Here is a 15,484-nt window from a genome sequence, read left to right as displayed (position 1 = left end):
GAGGGCGGAGGAGGCAACGGGAATGCAGAAATTGTGATTGGGTGACGGTTGAACATCCCTGAGTCATTCACAATGTCTTATCATCTTCCTATTTCTAATATCTATTTAAGGGGTAGAGATATTGAAGTCACTTGCTTCTGCGTATCTTATTTAACCCCTTCATGCGTCTAGTAACTTGAATTTAATTTTCTCTAATTCCCTTGAGCACTAGCTGCAGTCAATCTCAATTCTTAATAAGCATCCCCAACTGGTTGGACGGACGCCACAGAATTAGTATCTTCACAGAATATCAGTCGCTTCCCTGTATTATTGTCCCGAAGCCGAGAGGGTGGTCCTTCTACTGCTGTTTCACGCGTAACGGCTATATTCAGCACGCTGGCAGAAACCTACTATTCTTTCGATTAGCTCCGTCTTCAATTCCTCGACGGCTTCGGCATTGGAGGTCTCGCTCTCGACCAATAGGGACCCGCAAAGCTCACGTCTTCTGTGCTCGCCTTACCCAGATTCTGAGAGCGTGGCATCCTCCCGTCAGCGCTATTCCCGTCTCTCTATACTGTCTTCTTGGCAGATGTCTCTGTTCTCCGTTCTCGAAAGGCCCGTGCCTGACCTGACCGTCAAGATTGAGACTGGTTGCTCTCCTTCCTCAGTAGAGCCGGTCCTTCAAGCCGACCAGGACGAGGAATTGGGCAGAGCGACTATCTACCGAGATCTAACTACTCGGAACATTAGTTTAGCTTGTCTATGTCTCGGTTGGGTCCTAGGCATCGCTTCTCTCACCACGGGTACTTGCATCGTGGCTACCAGCAACCCCCCACTTCCTAGCTGGCTCGTCGATAGGGTTATGAATATGGGCATGGTGGATTACCCCTTCCCACAACTGGACCTGCCTCTTCTCTACATCCAAGGCCACCGAGTCTACTGTCTCCCACGAGCACTTGTCTTTTTGATTTCCTTCCTGCTTAATATCGTCTTAACGGCCATCCTCGATGGAATGAACTTCATCCACTCTACGACTCTACGGTGGAATTTATGGCGCGAGAGCCGCCTCCAGTACAACTCCAACCCACGGCTCTTTAGCTGTGCCAGATCCTCTGACTCCCCTTACGCGAACCGGTGGTTCGGGAACGTCCTGTCAGCACTCTCCCTGGCGCTCAGCTACGGTGCCACCTCACTCCTTACCTTCAACATCTACATTCGTGGCGTCTCGGACGGCAGAATTGGCGTTACCGCTGAGAAAGTAGATGGCGATCGATACGGTCTTGACATTAATGGCTGGGCCGTCGTAGGTCTCGGCATCGGATTGTTGATCCAAGCAGCCATCTCCACCTCCTGCCTCCTCTCCAGCCGCGCCGTGGAAACCTGGAGCTGCAACCCCTTCACTAACGCCAAAGCCTGCGCGCTCCTCCCCACCCCCAATCTGCCCCCCCTGGATTCATCCCTAGAACAGCCAACCCTGGCCCAACCCACCCAGCCTTCCGCCCTGACCATCATCCCCTCCATCCGCGCCACCACACGGCTGCTCTACCTCTTCACGTTGATCCTACTTGCCTGCACCGCCACAACCGCCCTCATCGCCTACCGCGCCGGCCGGCTAAATAGGGCCTACGTTATCAGCCAAACTGGCCGTGCGGACGTCACCTCCTACTTTCAAGCCCTCGGCCAGCTCTCTGTGCCCTACTACCTCCCGCGCGGCAACCCATATGACGCGCGCCAAGACTATGTCGGGCTGCTCATTCAAGTCGCTGCACAAGCCCTTCTCACACTCGACCTGCACGGCGCCGAAGCCGTCGTAGCGATCGTGCGGGACGAGAAAGTGTGGCGCCGCGCGTCGCAGCGCAGCGGCGCGCGGTTCGACGCGCAGGACTCGTTTGTGCACGACGCGCTGACGTGCTGGGAGATGTGGGTGCTGTCCGCGTTCAAGGCGCTCGCAAACTGTGTCTTCGGGTTCGCGGTATCGTGCAATTTGTTCGTGTTCGTGGCGGTGCTGCCTCTGGGGGCGCTGGTGCTGCTGGCGGGGATCTTGGCGGGGTGCGTGGATGTGCTAGCGAGGTGGCAGCCGCGGGGGACGCAGCCGGTGGCGTTTGGGGACTTAGGGCGGTTGGGGAGGTTGGTGAGTAGTTGGGGTGGGGAGGTGGAGGGACGCTTATTTTGGGGCGATTTGGGCGTGGCGCGGGATATGGGCGATGGAGATAGGGAGTTGGTGAGGACGGCGGGGACGGCGGGGAGGAAGTTAGATAAAGTGAAGGTTGGGGAGAGCTATGTGGGTCTTGGGGCCAATTTAGTGGTTAATAATAGGGAAAGGGAGAAGGTGCCGGAGAGGAAGGGAGGGTGGTGCGGGTTAAAGGTAGGGAGAAGAGGAGACTAAGTGGGCTAGTGGCGGGGTGCAGCTCGCAGGGGTCACGGAAAAGTTGAACGGGGTCACCGATGGGGGTCAGCGAAAGCTGAACGGGGTCACCGATGGAGCGCCGGAAAAAGGACGGCGGGGTCACACTTTTACCCATACAGAACGCGCATTGGTAGCTATATTTAACTTAAGTAACCGCATAAACCAAAATATCTAGGGTATATGCTACGCATACGCACATAGGCACATAATATACACATATATATATACGCGCATTTACACGTATCTCACTATACTAATAATAAGTAAAAACTATACTAATGTGAGGTGAGGATGTGGATAGGGAGTCCAATAATAGAATAATAGGGTATATTGTATATACACCCTCTCGTCAATTCCGGTGGTTAGCGTGTTTTATTAACTTTCCCTTAAACAGCAAAAATACCAAAACTTCCCCTACAAAAAGGCCGTGCAGACGTGGCTGCGCTAACCACCGGAATTGATGAGAGGGTGTACAGAGACGAATCCTTAAGGGAAAAGGAGGAGTCTGTGTGCGAGGTAGGAAGGGTTTTCCCTAGGCACGTGCAGAGCACGTGCCTTACGGGCGAGTCACCCCTGGGTTGCCCCAGGGTCGCCTATACCTTGCGGCTATATAACTATCTACTTAGGTTTCACCTGACAATGCCCCCCCCCTTTAAAAAGGGTTGTCCCCAATCCTTTATATACTTAAGCCTTAATAAAACCCTATAAAAAACCTTAGTAAGGAAAAAATTTAGAGGGGAAAGAGCGTCTTAATTTTATATATAAAGAGATAGGTAGTATATATACGCGGCGCGAAGATATTAAGGAACTTTAACCGGTGGTTAAAGTTATCTAATTAGTTAGATTTGCCTTACTAAGACTCCCCTATATTTAACTAAGCTAGTAATAATTTTATATGCCTAGTATAGAAAATCCTAATTAGTTTATTTAATAGGTAAAGCTAGTAGAGCTTAATACCGTCGCCTAAATTTAGTAGACTAGAAATATTCTAAAGCTTACTTATATAGGTAGGTTGCTAGTACCTTGCGGGTAGGTTATAGGTTATTTATATACAGCCAGATTTATAAACGGTAAGGCTATATACCTATTAAATCCATTACTAACCCTACTTTAGCCTTATGCTATACTGGCGTAGCGCCGTATATACTTAATAGGTAGGTTATAGGTTATTTATATACAGCCAGATTAGGACGGTAAGGCTATATACCTATTAGACCCGCTACTAACCTATACTTTAGCCTTATATATTATCTGCGTAGTATATATATAGAATAGTATATAAGTTATTAGTATAGGTTACTACTAGCGGGTTACTAGTAGATTATAGACTCTAGTTAAATAGACCCTAGTTATAAATAGGCCTATTTTCTAATATATAAACAATCTGCTTAGCTAGTATAGAGTAACGGATTAGGTCTAGGAAGGGTGCTTTCTAAATTAAGGCTATAGTTTTTATAGCAATCGTTACTTATTCTTTAATCCCTTAGAATATCCTCTGCTCTACTTTAATACAGGTTATATTTTAATAGCGGCGCTTACTTTTTGCCTACGCTTTAGCTATAAGGCTAGGGTATCCCACTTACAGTACTTATTTAATAGTTATTAATAATTTTTAAATTCTATCTTATATTTCCATTTATTATACTTATTTAGCTATCCTAGCTATTTAATAAGGTACTATAGTTGTCTAGTATAATCTTAGTGGGTAATAATTACTTTTACTTCCTAGCTGCCTTTCTTAAGCTCTTTTACTACTAGGGGTTAAAACTTAGGGCGTAACCTATAAGGCTTTAGTAGGGAGATATAGAAGACTAGGTAGAGCCGTACTATAGTAGGTAAAAGCTCTAGCTTATATACTTACTACCCTACACACTTTAAGATCTAAAACGGTTCTATAAACTTATAGTTAAGCTTTTTATAGGGACGTTTTGTATGGATATTCTTAGAGGAGAGCAGGACTTGTTTACTAATGGCGAAGTACTTAGCCAGGTGGTAACGATTATAGTATTTTACCTAAAGCTTTTAGGCGTATATTATTAAAGCCGCCGCTACCTTATATATAAGGCGTAGGCGTTATAGGTACGTCTCTACGAGTTAGATATTTATTAATTTGGACCCTTCCCTACCTTACTAGGCGTCTTAAACGCTATCTAGGACTCTATCTAGGACGTTTAGTAGCTAGCTATAGGCGAGCTTAATAGGGAAACGCTTTATTATAGTATAGACCTTAGAGTTATAGGTAAAGGCTACTTCTTTAAGTAGGGAGGCCTAATTAGACTGTTCCTAGTTCGTAAATATATATAGGTATACTTTAAGCTCCTGGTTCTAACGCTCTATTTAATTATCTATTTACGGGTAGAATATAGTACTAAGTTTACGTTAAACGCGGAGTTAGTAGTATATAGTACTTTAGTACTCGCTTATAAATATACTACCCCTATTAGAAATAATATTATCTAGAGGCCCTATTTATATAAAGACTCTAAATAAGAGTTCTGCGAGTTACGTAGTATTAATTATTTTATATACTAGATAGTAGCGTACTAGCTTTATAAAATAGTCTATAAGGATAAGGACGAAGTTATACTCTATACTATTAGGAGTCTTAAACTCTAAAAGATCCGTAATAAAGTTAAATAAATAATGCCGCTAGGCTTGGATGGGGACCTAAAGAGGCTATAGCTTACTATAAGGTTTATAGCGGCGCGATTTAGAGCGTTAGTAGGCATTATAATTATTTAGGTATTTATAGAGGTTCTAGGTAAGGCCGTTCTAAGTATACTTCTACATAATTACCTTAAAAGTACGGTTAAAACCATAGTAGCCGCCTATAGGATTATTATAATTCCGCTTAAGGATTTCCTATTATAGTAGTATACAATTTGGCACCTAGACCTTGTTATTTTACCTTAAGAGTCCTTAATTATTAAGGGTATAGTCCTTATTACTAGCAGGAACTTATTTCTAAGTTAACTAATTATATATAGAGCGTATAAAGGCGTCCCTTTTTTATACTTTATAAATAAAATTAACTAGTAACTTAGGGAGGTGTTTTATAAACGCCGTTTCGGCTAAAGCAGCTACTACTACCTCTTACTATAGTATAAGACTCTACGTAAAGTCGGTGCTAGCGAAGTAATATATAATATATAAGTAACTTACTAGGTTATTATAGGGGACCGTAGCCTAGGCTAAGGGGTTTTCCCTAGGGTTAAGCGCTATTAGGCTAGTTAAAGTGGTTTTAAAGAGAATAGTAGGACACTCTAGTCCGCCGGCGCTAAGTTTATAAAAGTTACTTATATACTATATGTATACTACTCGCTGGTTTAATATAGTAGTATTAGGGCCACCTATAAGGCCTATAACCCGCAACTTTTACTGCAATATAAGTAGTATAGCATTAAGGATTATCCTCTTACTACTATCTTTAAAGCCTTTAGTATAATTTAGGCGCTAGGATAGTATATTAGCGGGATTTACTTTACCTAGCTTATATTTAATCTTAAAATTAAACTTAGCTAGTTTTTTAGTATACCGGGCCTAGTAAGTAGATAAGCTCTTAGTGGTTATAAAGTACCTAAGATTATTATAATTATAGAGCACGCGCGTTATATACGCGGCGTGTTTAAAGTAATAGCGCTATATCTTAAAGTATTGCACTATAGCGAGTAGTTCTTTATTATTTGTATTATACTATACTTCTAGGCTAGTAAGCTTTTAACTATAATAAGCAATCGGGTGCTAGTAAAGTTAGTCTCTCTACCCTAAAGGCTATAAAAGTATACCGCTATAGGCATAATCGGAAGCATTAGTAATTACTATTAAGGGTAGATTAGGGTCAAAGTAGTAAAGTAAAGAAGCCTATATAAACGTAGTGCGTAGCTTATAAAACGCCTACTACGCGTTATTAGGCCAGGACCAAGGTTAATACTATTTAGTAAGCCCTTTTAACTTACGCTTCTACTTCTTCTCCCTATCTAACATTAGGTCGCGATGTGCCTATATAAGATATATATATAGGGGGTATGCGGTATCTAAGTAGTTCTAAATAAATCGCCTATAGAAGTTAATAAAGCTAAGGAAGACCTAAATGTCCCTATAGGACTTAGGCTTAGGCTATTCCTTAATAGCTTTTACGCGGTTAGGATCTAATATAATACCCCTAGGGGTAATAATAAAGCCTAGGAACTTAACGTTCTTAGTATAAAAGATACATTTTAATAATTTAGCGTATAGGCCCCAAGCGTAAAGCTATTATAGTACCTACTTAACGTGCTTAACGTGCTTATACTCGTTATTTAAGTAAATAAGAATATTATCTAGGTAAACTATGTAAATAGTATTTACTAGGGTTTCTAAAGCTTTATAAATATAGCTCTAGAAAGTCATAGGGGCGTTAGTAAGGCTAAAGGGCATCACTAGGTACTTAAAGTAACCGTAGCGTGTTTTAAATACGGTCTTCTATTTATCTCCCCTTTTAATATAAATCCTATAGTACGTATTATAAAGATCTAGCTTTATAAATATCTTTATATAGCTAAGCCTATTAAAGAGTTTGCTAACTAGCGGTAGGGGGTACTAATTTTTAATTATAATCTTATTTAGGCGTCTATAGTTAACGTATAGCCATATTATACTATCTGCTTTTAGTATAAAGAGGATGGGCGCTCTAGTAGGCGACTTACTAGGCCTAATTCAGCCCTTTTTAAGAGTACTGTTTAGGTACTCTTATAAGATCTATAACTCTTTCTATAAGAGGTTGTAGAGGGGCATTTACGGTAGTGTTTTACCTTCTTCTAAGTTAATTATATGGTTATACTTAGAGTTCTATAGTAGTATACTTGCTAGCTTATTAGAGAAGACATTAATTTCCTCCTTATATATATTTAGCAAGCTAGGGGCTACGAAGGTTAAAGCAACTATTATATAGTAGTGTGCTTCCGGGAGCTAGTAGAGAGAAGGGTGCGGCTAATATACATTTCGCAGGTATACTTACACTAAGAGTGTATATAGCTCTGCTGTAGTATACTTAATAGTTTTAGGGTTTCGATTACCTCCCCCTTATATAGGTAATCTACGCCGGCACTAGAGGGTCTCTATAGGTACTCGCTGCTAGTGACGGCAGGTTCTCTACTATATTTATAACCGGTATCTTTATATTTAGAGGGTTTATACAGGTACTCGCTACCAGTAATAATAGGTCCTCTATTATATTTACAACTAGTATAAAAAAGGAGTCTTCTAGCTATAGCGAATAGATTATTTTACCAGCCTTAATATCTGCTAGGAGAGCATTAAGGGTAACTATCTAAAGGTGTTTAGGGTCCGAAGTACCCTAGATAAACTATCTAGAATAGAAGCTAATTAATAGATCTACTTCCGCGAGCTAATCCCATCTAAAAACTATATTATAACTATTAAATAAGCCGCCCTAAAAGGCCTATAGGCTAATAGTACGAGAGGTACCCTAGGAGTCGCTAGTGGTAACTATTAGATTATAAGTATCCTAGATTATTATCTAGTTGCTATTAAAAAAACGTGCAATAGGTTTACGTAAATATAGCGCGTAGCGTATAGGTAGGTTAAACCTATGGACAATATCTTAATTAATAAGGTTAATTTAGTACCTATTATTATATAAAGCACATAGGCGGACTTCGCCTTAGGGCGTATTTATTATAATATATACTATAATGCGTTTCTTCTCTTCCTCTATATTAGGCCCTAGTTGCAGTTAAAAAAGATACGCTACTAGGGCTTTAGGTTTTCTAAAGGCCAAGCTAACTTCTCTTTATTAGCCTACTTCTAGTATTCCTTATAGTAGCCGCCTACGGTCCTTTAACTCGCCTATATAGCACTAGCGTTTAGGGGGTCCCCTAAGCCATCTAGATTTTAGGTAGTCTCCCTAGGAGTTTACTTAAAAAAGCGTTGCCCTTTTTAGGTTCTGTTTCCTAAGCCTAAGTCTATAAAGCCTATGCTGCAACCGCGCTTTATATACAATAATTTGCCGCTGCCACTTACGCGATCTTCCGTAAGCTTTATAGTATTAAGCAATTACTCTATATAGCGGATTTCGTTAAAGAGGTCTTTAGCGGTTCTTACCTATTGGGTAAAGTTCTAGCGGAAAAGCTTTACTTATAGGTAGGCTGGGAGATATAAGAACTAAAAGTCTACCTATTATTTAGGATTAATAAAAGGGGTATAAGAGAAGAGGTCCTCTAAGCTATGTATATAAGCTAGGAAGACGTTAAATATCTAATTCTCCTTTATAATTGTTAGACTCACAAGGGGATATCACGTAGCTACGGTTCGTAGATAGTATGATAATTGTTTTTCTTCTTAAAGAAAGGGGTGAGGAACTTAAGGTTCCTTACCACGCTAGTGCCGCGGCGGCACGTGATGGCAACTTGCCGCACATAACGGCAACTTGCCATATATAACGGCAATATACCTCATATAGTAACCATTTACCTTTATTCCCAACACTAGTAACTCTTCTTTTGTGGTTGCCATCTATATATATATACCGCTTAACTAGCGGAATAAAAATTAATCCTCTTTACTTACTATTGCCATTATAATATAAGTCTCGCTATCCTAAAATTTGCCTTTTAGCACATAGTGCTTTCTTACTTATAAGTTATAGGTAGGTATCTTATTAGTAGGGCCGCTAAGGCGCTAGCAGTAAGCGAGCTAATAGCGATTTTCTATTCCGGGAATAGAAAATCCTAATTAGCTAGTTTAAGTTAGGGTCTATAGAATCTAACTAATTAGATAACTTTAACCGCCGGTCGAAGTTCCTAGATATCTTAAGACCTTATATAACTAAGAAATTTCTGGGGACTCCCTTTTAACCTAACCTTTAACTTATATATGTAGAGTATTCGTATTAATAAACGTCTCTAGTACCTTATTTGGGTTTACCTTTATCATTACATCTGCTAAGTTATCTTAGCTATTAATCTATTAAATCTTAAAGAGTTTTTAATGCTTATAGGATTGCTAAAGTACTATAATATTAATTATAAGGCGCTTCTCCTTTATAGTACCAAGCTTAACTAAACACTTATAGAGGGAAAATAAATCGGTGTACACGATTATAGGGATAATAGGAAATTCGAGTTAATCTATAATTATCTTTAGGGTAGTTCCAATTGCAATTGCTATATTAACTCCGCTAACTATTCTATATATCTCTAACGCCAAAACACTTTAGGTAACGCGCTTACTCTTAATTAAGCTCTAATAGATAAGATTGCCATAGATTATAAAGTCATTCTCTCTAGTAAATTCGTTTATGATGATAATCTTATATCCTAACTAGGAGCTAAAATCTTTATTATTTATAAACGATTTATTAACAAATATAAAGAGCTTAGCGGTAGGAAGATTAATAGATATATAGAGTAGTCCCTAATTAAAATATATTATTTACTAAGAAAGGCGCTTATTTAGGGCAAGGACATCCTCCTTAGTTAGTTCCTAGTATTAAGCGGTAATAAAGAGATTAAAGGAAGCTTTAGGCTAATAAATAGAAGCAATATAAGCTTTATAGGCGCGTTACTCCACATATCCTTGCTTTGGGGAATTAACGTTAATAACGTTAATCTTCTTACCTTAACCTTTCTAGCGTAAAGCAATAGAGTCCTTGTTTAGGGAAAGGATATATCTATTAAAGAGTAATAGCGTTATTACATTAAGTCTTTCCTTTAGCTTTACCATAAGATTTACCTTTACTAGCTCATCTTCCTTAAGAGCTAAGAATTGATTGTCTCCTAAGATAATTATATTATTAGTTTATATACCAATAATTCCAAATAAAGTTCCCGTAGTTATAATAAGGAAGCAGGGATTAAATATAGAGGTAGTTATTAGAAGCTTCTCTTTATAGTGCTTGCTATAGGTAGCCTACTAATAAGTTCCTACCTCTGCAATTCTATATAGTGGCTTAAGTATAACTATAATCGTATCTTCGGGATATTAGTGGCGAATTTACTCTGAAAGATATGCTAGTATTAAGCGCTAAAGGCGCGTTTCTAATTAGGTGTAGGCCTAAGTAATATTTTATAAATAAACTACCATTCCGTTCTTTATTAAGGAGGGAGCTAGTACAATAATAACTCGCTAACTAGCTTATTAAATTATAGGGGATTACGTAAGGATTGTCTCCTTATTGTTATTATTATAGCCTTAGATAATAAGCCTTAATTTCTTAAATAGGGCATTAGTAGCCTTACCCTTAATCTTGTTAACTATTCTTAACTTAAAGATGCGAATTCCATTAAACTTAGTAGGGTTATACTTCTTAAATTTAAAGACTCCTCTTGTAATAAGACTGTCAATTTCCTACTTATTAGATACTTAGAAAGGAGCTCCTAGAGTTATAATATAACCTTCCTTTTAAAACTATTTTACGAGCTTAAAGTCAGCCTTCTCTTTAGCTATCATAAAGGCCATTAACAACTTAACTCTACTCTCTATAGTAGTAACGAATTGCTCTTCAAAATTAATAAGATATTGGCGATTTTGTAATCCCTTTAGGCGACCTCTACCGCGTCATAGTTGCGGCACGTCTACTATAATTATATTAGGATTATAGTCGCCTTCTAGGGTACGTTAATTATAGTTCTCCTCTAGGGTATCTTTTAGGGTATCTTCTGGGGCATCCTATAAAGGCTCGGAACTATTATCTTTATAGTAAAGCCTAATAATAGTTAAATGGAATTAAGTAGGTCTATAGGGCATTTAAAGAGTGTAAGTTTAACTATTAATTATAATAAGTTTATATAGGCCTAACCATCCTCCCTTTTTACGCCATACCCATACTTTAGATTAGAGTGGCAGATTAAGCGTAGTTAAGGTGTTTAGGCCATTTCTTATTCCTAGTACGTTATTAACCTAGCGCGTAGCGTATAGACGTCATACCTCCTTCATTACTTTATAAATAGTCTTAGCTCGTTACACAATAGAGGGAGATAGTAGAGAATTATTAGTTATTTAAGGGTAGGCGCTAAAGACTAGCAATATAGATACAAGCCTATCTAGGCCAGCGGAATTGTTAACGGCCTTAACAGCCATCTATAAGATAATTTCTAGCGTCCTCTAGTTCTAAAGAAATAATCTTATATACTCAGCGTAATAGCGTATAGTATCACTCTACTTTTCTAATACTATTATATACCTTAATAGGGACTTCCTTAACCTTAATTACCATTGCTTTTACCTATTATTAAAACTCCGCAGATAAAAAGTTCTTTCCTATATCATAAATAATTTAATTAGGGGGTCCTAGGTAGACATTAATCTAGTATAACTAAAGGGTATTCTATACGTTCCTAGCTAATATATCCCTTAAGAAACGTATAGCTTAAAAGAAGGTTAATAAGTTAACAGCTTAAAGGACTAGCTTACTATTAAAATATATAATATTAATAATAATACAGAAGTTAAAGTCGTAGTTATCTTTAAGGGTAAACTTAAATTGGCTAGGGGACTTCTGGTTTATTTAGCAGTAATAGTAGTACTTTATAAGATGCTTAATTGCCTTAACCTTAACTTTATAACCTACTCGTTAAAGAACCCTAAGTAGTTAGTAAACAAATAGGTGGCTAAAACAACGGTATAGTTAACGTAGCTCTAACTTAGTTAAGTAACTCTAAGCAACGCTCCTTTCTAGTTATTAGAGGAGCAACTAAGGGTAACCCCACTTGCGTACAATGGGCACCCAATTGTCTCCCTAAATAAGCATATTTTTAAGGTTATTAAGCTTAATACCTAATTTATCTATATCTTAAATATAAAATAGGAACGGGGTATTCACGGGAACAACGTGGAAGGTAATACATCCTAATAGGGTTTAGACCTTAATTGTGCCAAGAGAGATTATAGTACCCTTACTAAAGCAAATTATATATTGGCCTACCGTTAATTTGTTAATTTAAATAAAGCTATTAAGCTACTAAAAAGCTCAAACTTAAGGTTTTCTTACTATAGATACTCCTACGGCTCTAGTATCTAGTATAATACTATAGAAGACGTTTACTAAGTATCTATTATTAAAGGAAAACGTGGAACTTTCCTTTAACTTATTAAAGATATCTAACTTTATAATAGAATGGAACGTAGATTAGTTATTAAGAATAGCAACGGTTTATATACCATTTACCTCACTATACTTAGTAAAGTATTAGTTAGAAGAGTAATCCTTAATATCTATATCCATAAGAAGCTGTTTGGCCTTATTAACCTTATCCTTAAGGTCTTCTATACCTTTATATTAGACTAAAAAGCTTTAAAAGTAGGCCGTAGTAACCTTATAATTTCTAACATTTCTTATACTCTATTGGAACTTATTATATACCTCCTTTCACTTATTAAGAGAGTATCTATTTAACTAGTAATTTAGCTTCTTATAAACGTAGCACTTCTTCTAATAGTTATTCCGAAATGAACCTCCACAAGGACCTCTACAATTACTTTATAGTTAACGTTAATTATACCCTCTACTATATCCCCTACTCTAGCCACCATATATTTAATTAGTCTAGTTATAATTATATTAGTCTAAAATCCCGGTTTAAATAGGGTTTTTAGTATAGAATTATTAGGGTTCTTATATTTGCATTATAGTGCCTATAGCAAAGCATAGTTTAGCATATACTCCTTTAAATATATTTATAGGTTTATATAGCGCCAAGTTATACTTAAAAACGTTATAGCATACTAAGATAACCTAATCCCTTAGACTGTTCTTGTTTTAATAGGTTTTAGTAAAACTATATTAGATTTTCTAAAGTTTATTAAAGAGTAGTTAAAGATACTCTAGGCAAGTTATTATCGGGTTAAAAGCAATAACTCTCTAGAATATAGTCTCCCGCTATTTAGATATATAGAGTTAGCAGTTTTTATTAGTTTTAAAGTAGGCTCTAGTAAGCTAAAGCATTATATTAAAGCTATAGTTTTTACCTATAATATTGTCGTAATAGAACGTTGCTGCCCATCCCTTTAATATAATAGAGAAAATATAATGGAACTAATAGCGTTAAATTTTAACCTTATTATAGCAGTTATAAAAAACCTATAGTTTTACTCTAAGTATATTATATAATTCTCCTCTAAACTTCTTCTCTTCATCTAAATATACCTTTATTAGATTCGTGACTTCTTAAGATAAAGGCTTATTAGTTAGCTAGAATAGAGGAGTTAAAGATAATAAAGGTAGAGGAAGAGCACCTCTAGGTAGGAGAGTACCTTTAGGTAGAAGAGTAGCGTTCTAGGGGTTTTGTTCCGAATTAAAGTTACCTTTTAAAGAATATAGGTTAGTTTTAGGTTTCTATAGTTAACGTATAATCTTAGCTTCCATCTATACTAGTTCTTCTATACTAGTAAGAACGGCATAAATATTACTAGTAATTAGGTTACCGTCCTTAGCAACGTATACCCTATTCCTTTAAAGGGAGTCTTAAAAATCCTAAATAATATTAATATTGCTAAGTGCCTAGGTATTAGCGGTCCATCCTATAAAATCCTCTCTAAAGTATTCCTATAACTATAAATCGGCGTAGTAGCTATCTTAGTAGAATAAAATATAGTATAGGAAAAAGCTGTTAACTTATTTTATGGTATAGGTTATTATATTAAAGGTAAATGCGTCCTAATCTTTATTAATAAGTTTCGCGTATATAGCTACCCCTAGTGGTAAGAAGTCTCTTTAGTCGTTTAAAGTAGCCATAGTTATATCTTTAGAGGAAGGGAATATTGGTAGTATAGGGATTGTTATTTAGTACGCGTTTATAATATATATTTGCGATTATAGGGCTTAGGACTAGTTCTAGCCTTAAATCGCGAAAACTTATAAAGCGTATTATTTTACGTAATAGACGCAAGAATCTATAATCTTAAAAAGGCTTAGGACCAGTTCTGGCCTTTAAATCCTTAAATTTATAGAAGAGTTCTATTTAAGGTTTAGGACCAGTTCTAACCTTAAAAGACAGCTTCCTTTAGCATAAGTAGCACTAGTACAGTGGCTTATTTCTTCTTAGTGGAATACCTAGCTGCTCTATAGTATAACAGTAAAGTTAACTACTAATTAATATTGGACTCATAAGGGGATATCACGTAGCTACGGTTCGTAGATAGTATAATAATTGTTTTTCTTCTTAAAGAAAGGGGTAAGGAACTTAAGGTTCCTTACCACGCTAGTGCCGCGGCGGCACGTAATGGCAACTTGCCGTACGTAACGGCAACTTGCCATACGTAACGGCAATATACCTTATATGGTGACCATTTGCCTTTATTCCCAACAATAATAGCTATATAGTATATTATAGCGTTATTAAAGCATCTTACTATAGGGTTCCTAATCTAGTCTTAGACTATAGTCTTAAACTCATCCTATAGTAGAGGACTCTTATTCTATAACGTGGCCCGCCTCCACGTCGCCATACGGCCAAAAAGACTAAGAGTGCTTGCGAACTTATTGCAAGCGCGGCGGGACCTAATATATATACTCTTACAATTACCCTCTCCTCTGCGCGCTCGTCCCCGAGCGCTCATAAGGATTCCTCTATGCGCCCGTTTGGGCCTCCACAGGGATCAAACGCCAAGAGTATCACTATATTAGTTAGTCCCCAGTAACGTAAGCGATTAGAATCCACCGACGCCTCATCGCATGGATGCGCGTTAGACTATACCAGAGCGAAGTGACCGATAGGGATCAAACCCACGACACCTAGCCCCAGAAAGTTCGCAAGCACAATTGTAACGTGGCCCGCCTCTACGTCGCCATACGGCTAAAAAGACTGAAAGTGCTTGCGAACTTGTCGTAAGCGCGGCGGGACCTAATATATATACTCTTACATATTCTTAGTACCTAACTAGCAATAAACTAGTTAGGTAATTATCTTTTCTTTTATAAGACCTTTAATGGCCTAGCGCATACGTTGCTTATAGTTATAGTTAGCGTTATTAACCTTAAATTGGTTCTTAACTGTAGTAATCTACTAGTTAAAATGCTGTTAAGTAGTACCGCTAATATTAGGTGGTAACTTCTTAACCAGAGCGTTGAGATTTAATTAGCGTATATATTCGCTATATAAT

The 15,484-nt window shown here is 37.8% G+C and overlaps 1 protein-coding gene across 1 annotated transcript; it reads left to right on the top strand.

Annotated features, from left to right (window-relative positions):
- The first annotated feature begins 632 nt into the window (after positions 1–632).
- Positions 633–2,517, top strand: K441DRAFT_660072 (uncharacterized protein). Its single transcript, XM_067648639.1, has 2 exons — positions 633–713; positions 778–2,517. Exon 2 carries the CDS (start codon positions 848–850, stop codon positions 2,363–2,365), a length of 1,518 nt encoding a protein of 505 aa, XP_067503757.1. The 5' UTR covers positions 633–713; positions 778–847; the 3' UTR covers positions 2,366–2,517.
- The last annotated feature ends 12,967 nt before the right edge of the window (positions 2,518–15,484 follow it).

The sequence above is a fragment of the Cenococcum geophilum genome, assembly GCF_001692895.1.
Source record: "Cenococcum geophilum 1.58 unplaced genomic scaffold K441scaffold_22, whole genome shotgun sequence".
NCBI classification, from domain to species: Eukaryota; Fungi; Ascomycota; class Dothideomycetes; order Gloniales; family Gloniaceae; genus Cenococcum; species Cenococcum geophilum.
This window is presented reverse-complemented; position numbering and strand designations above follow the sequence as displayed.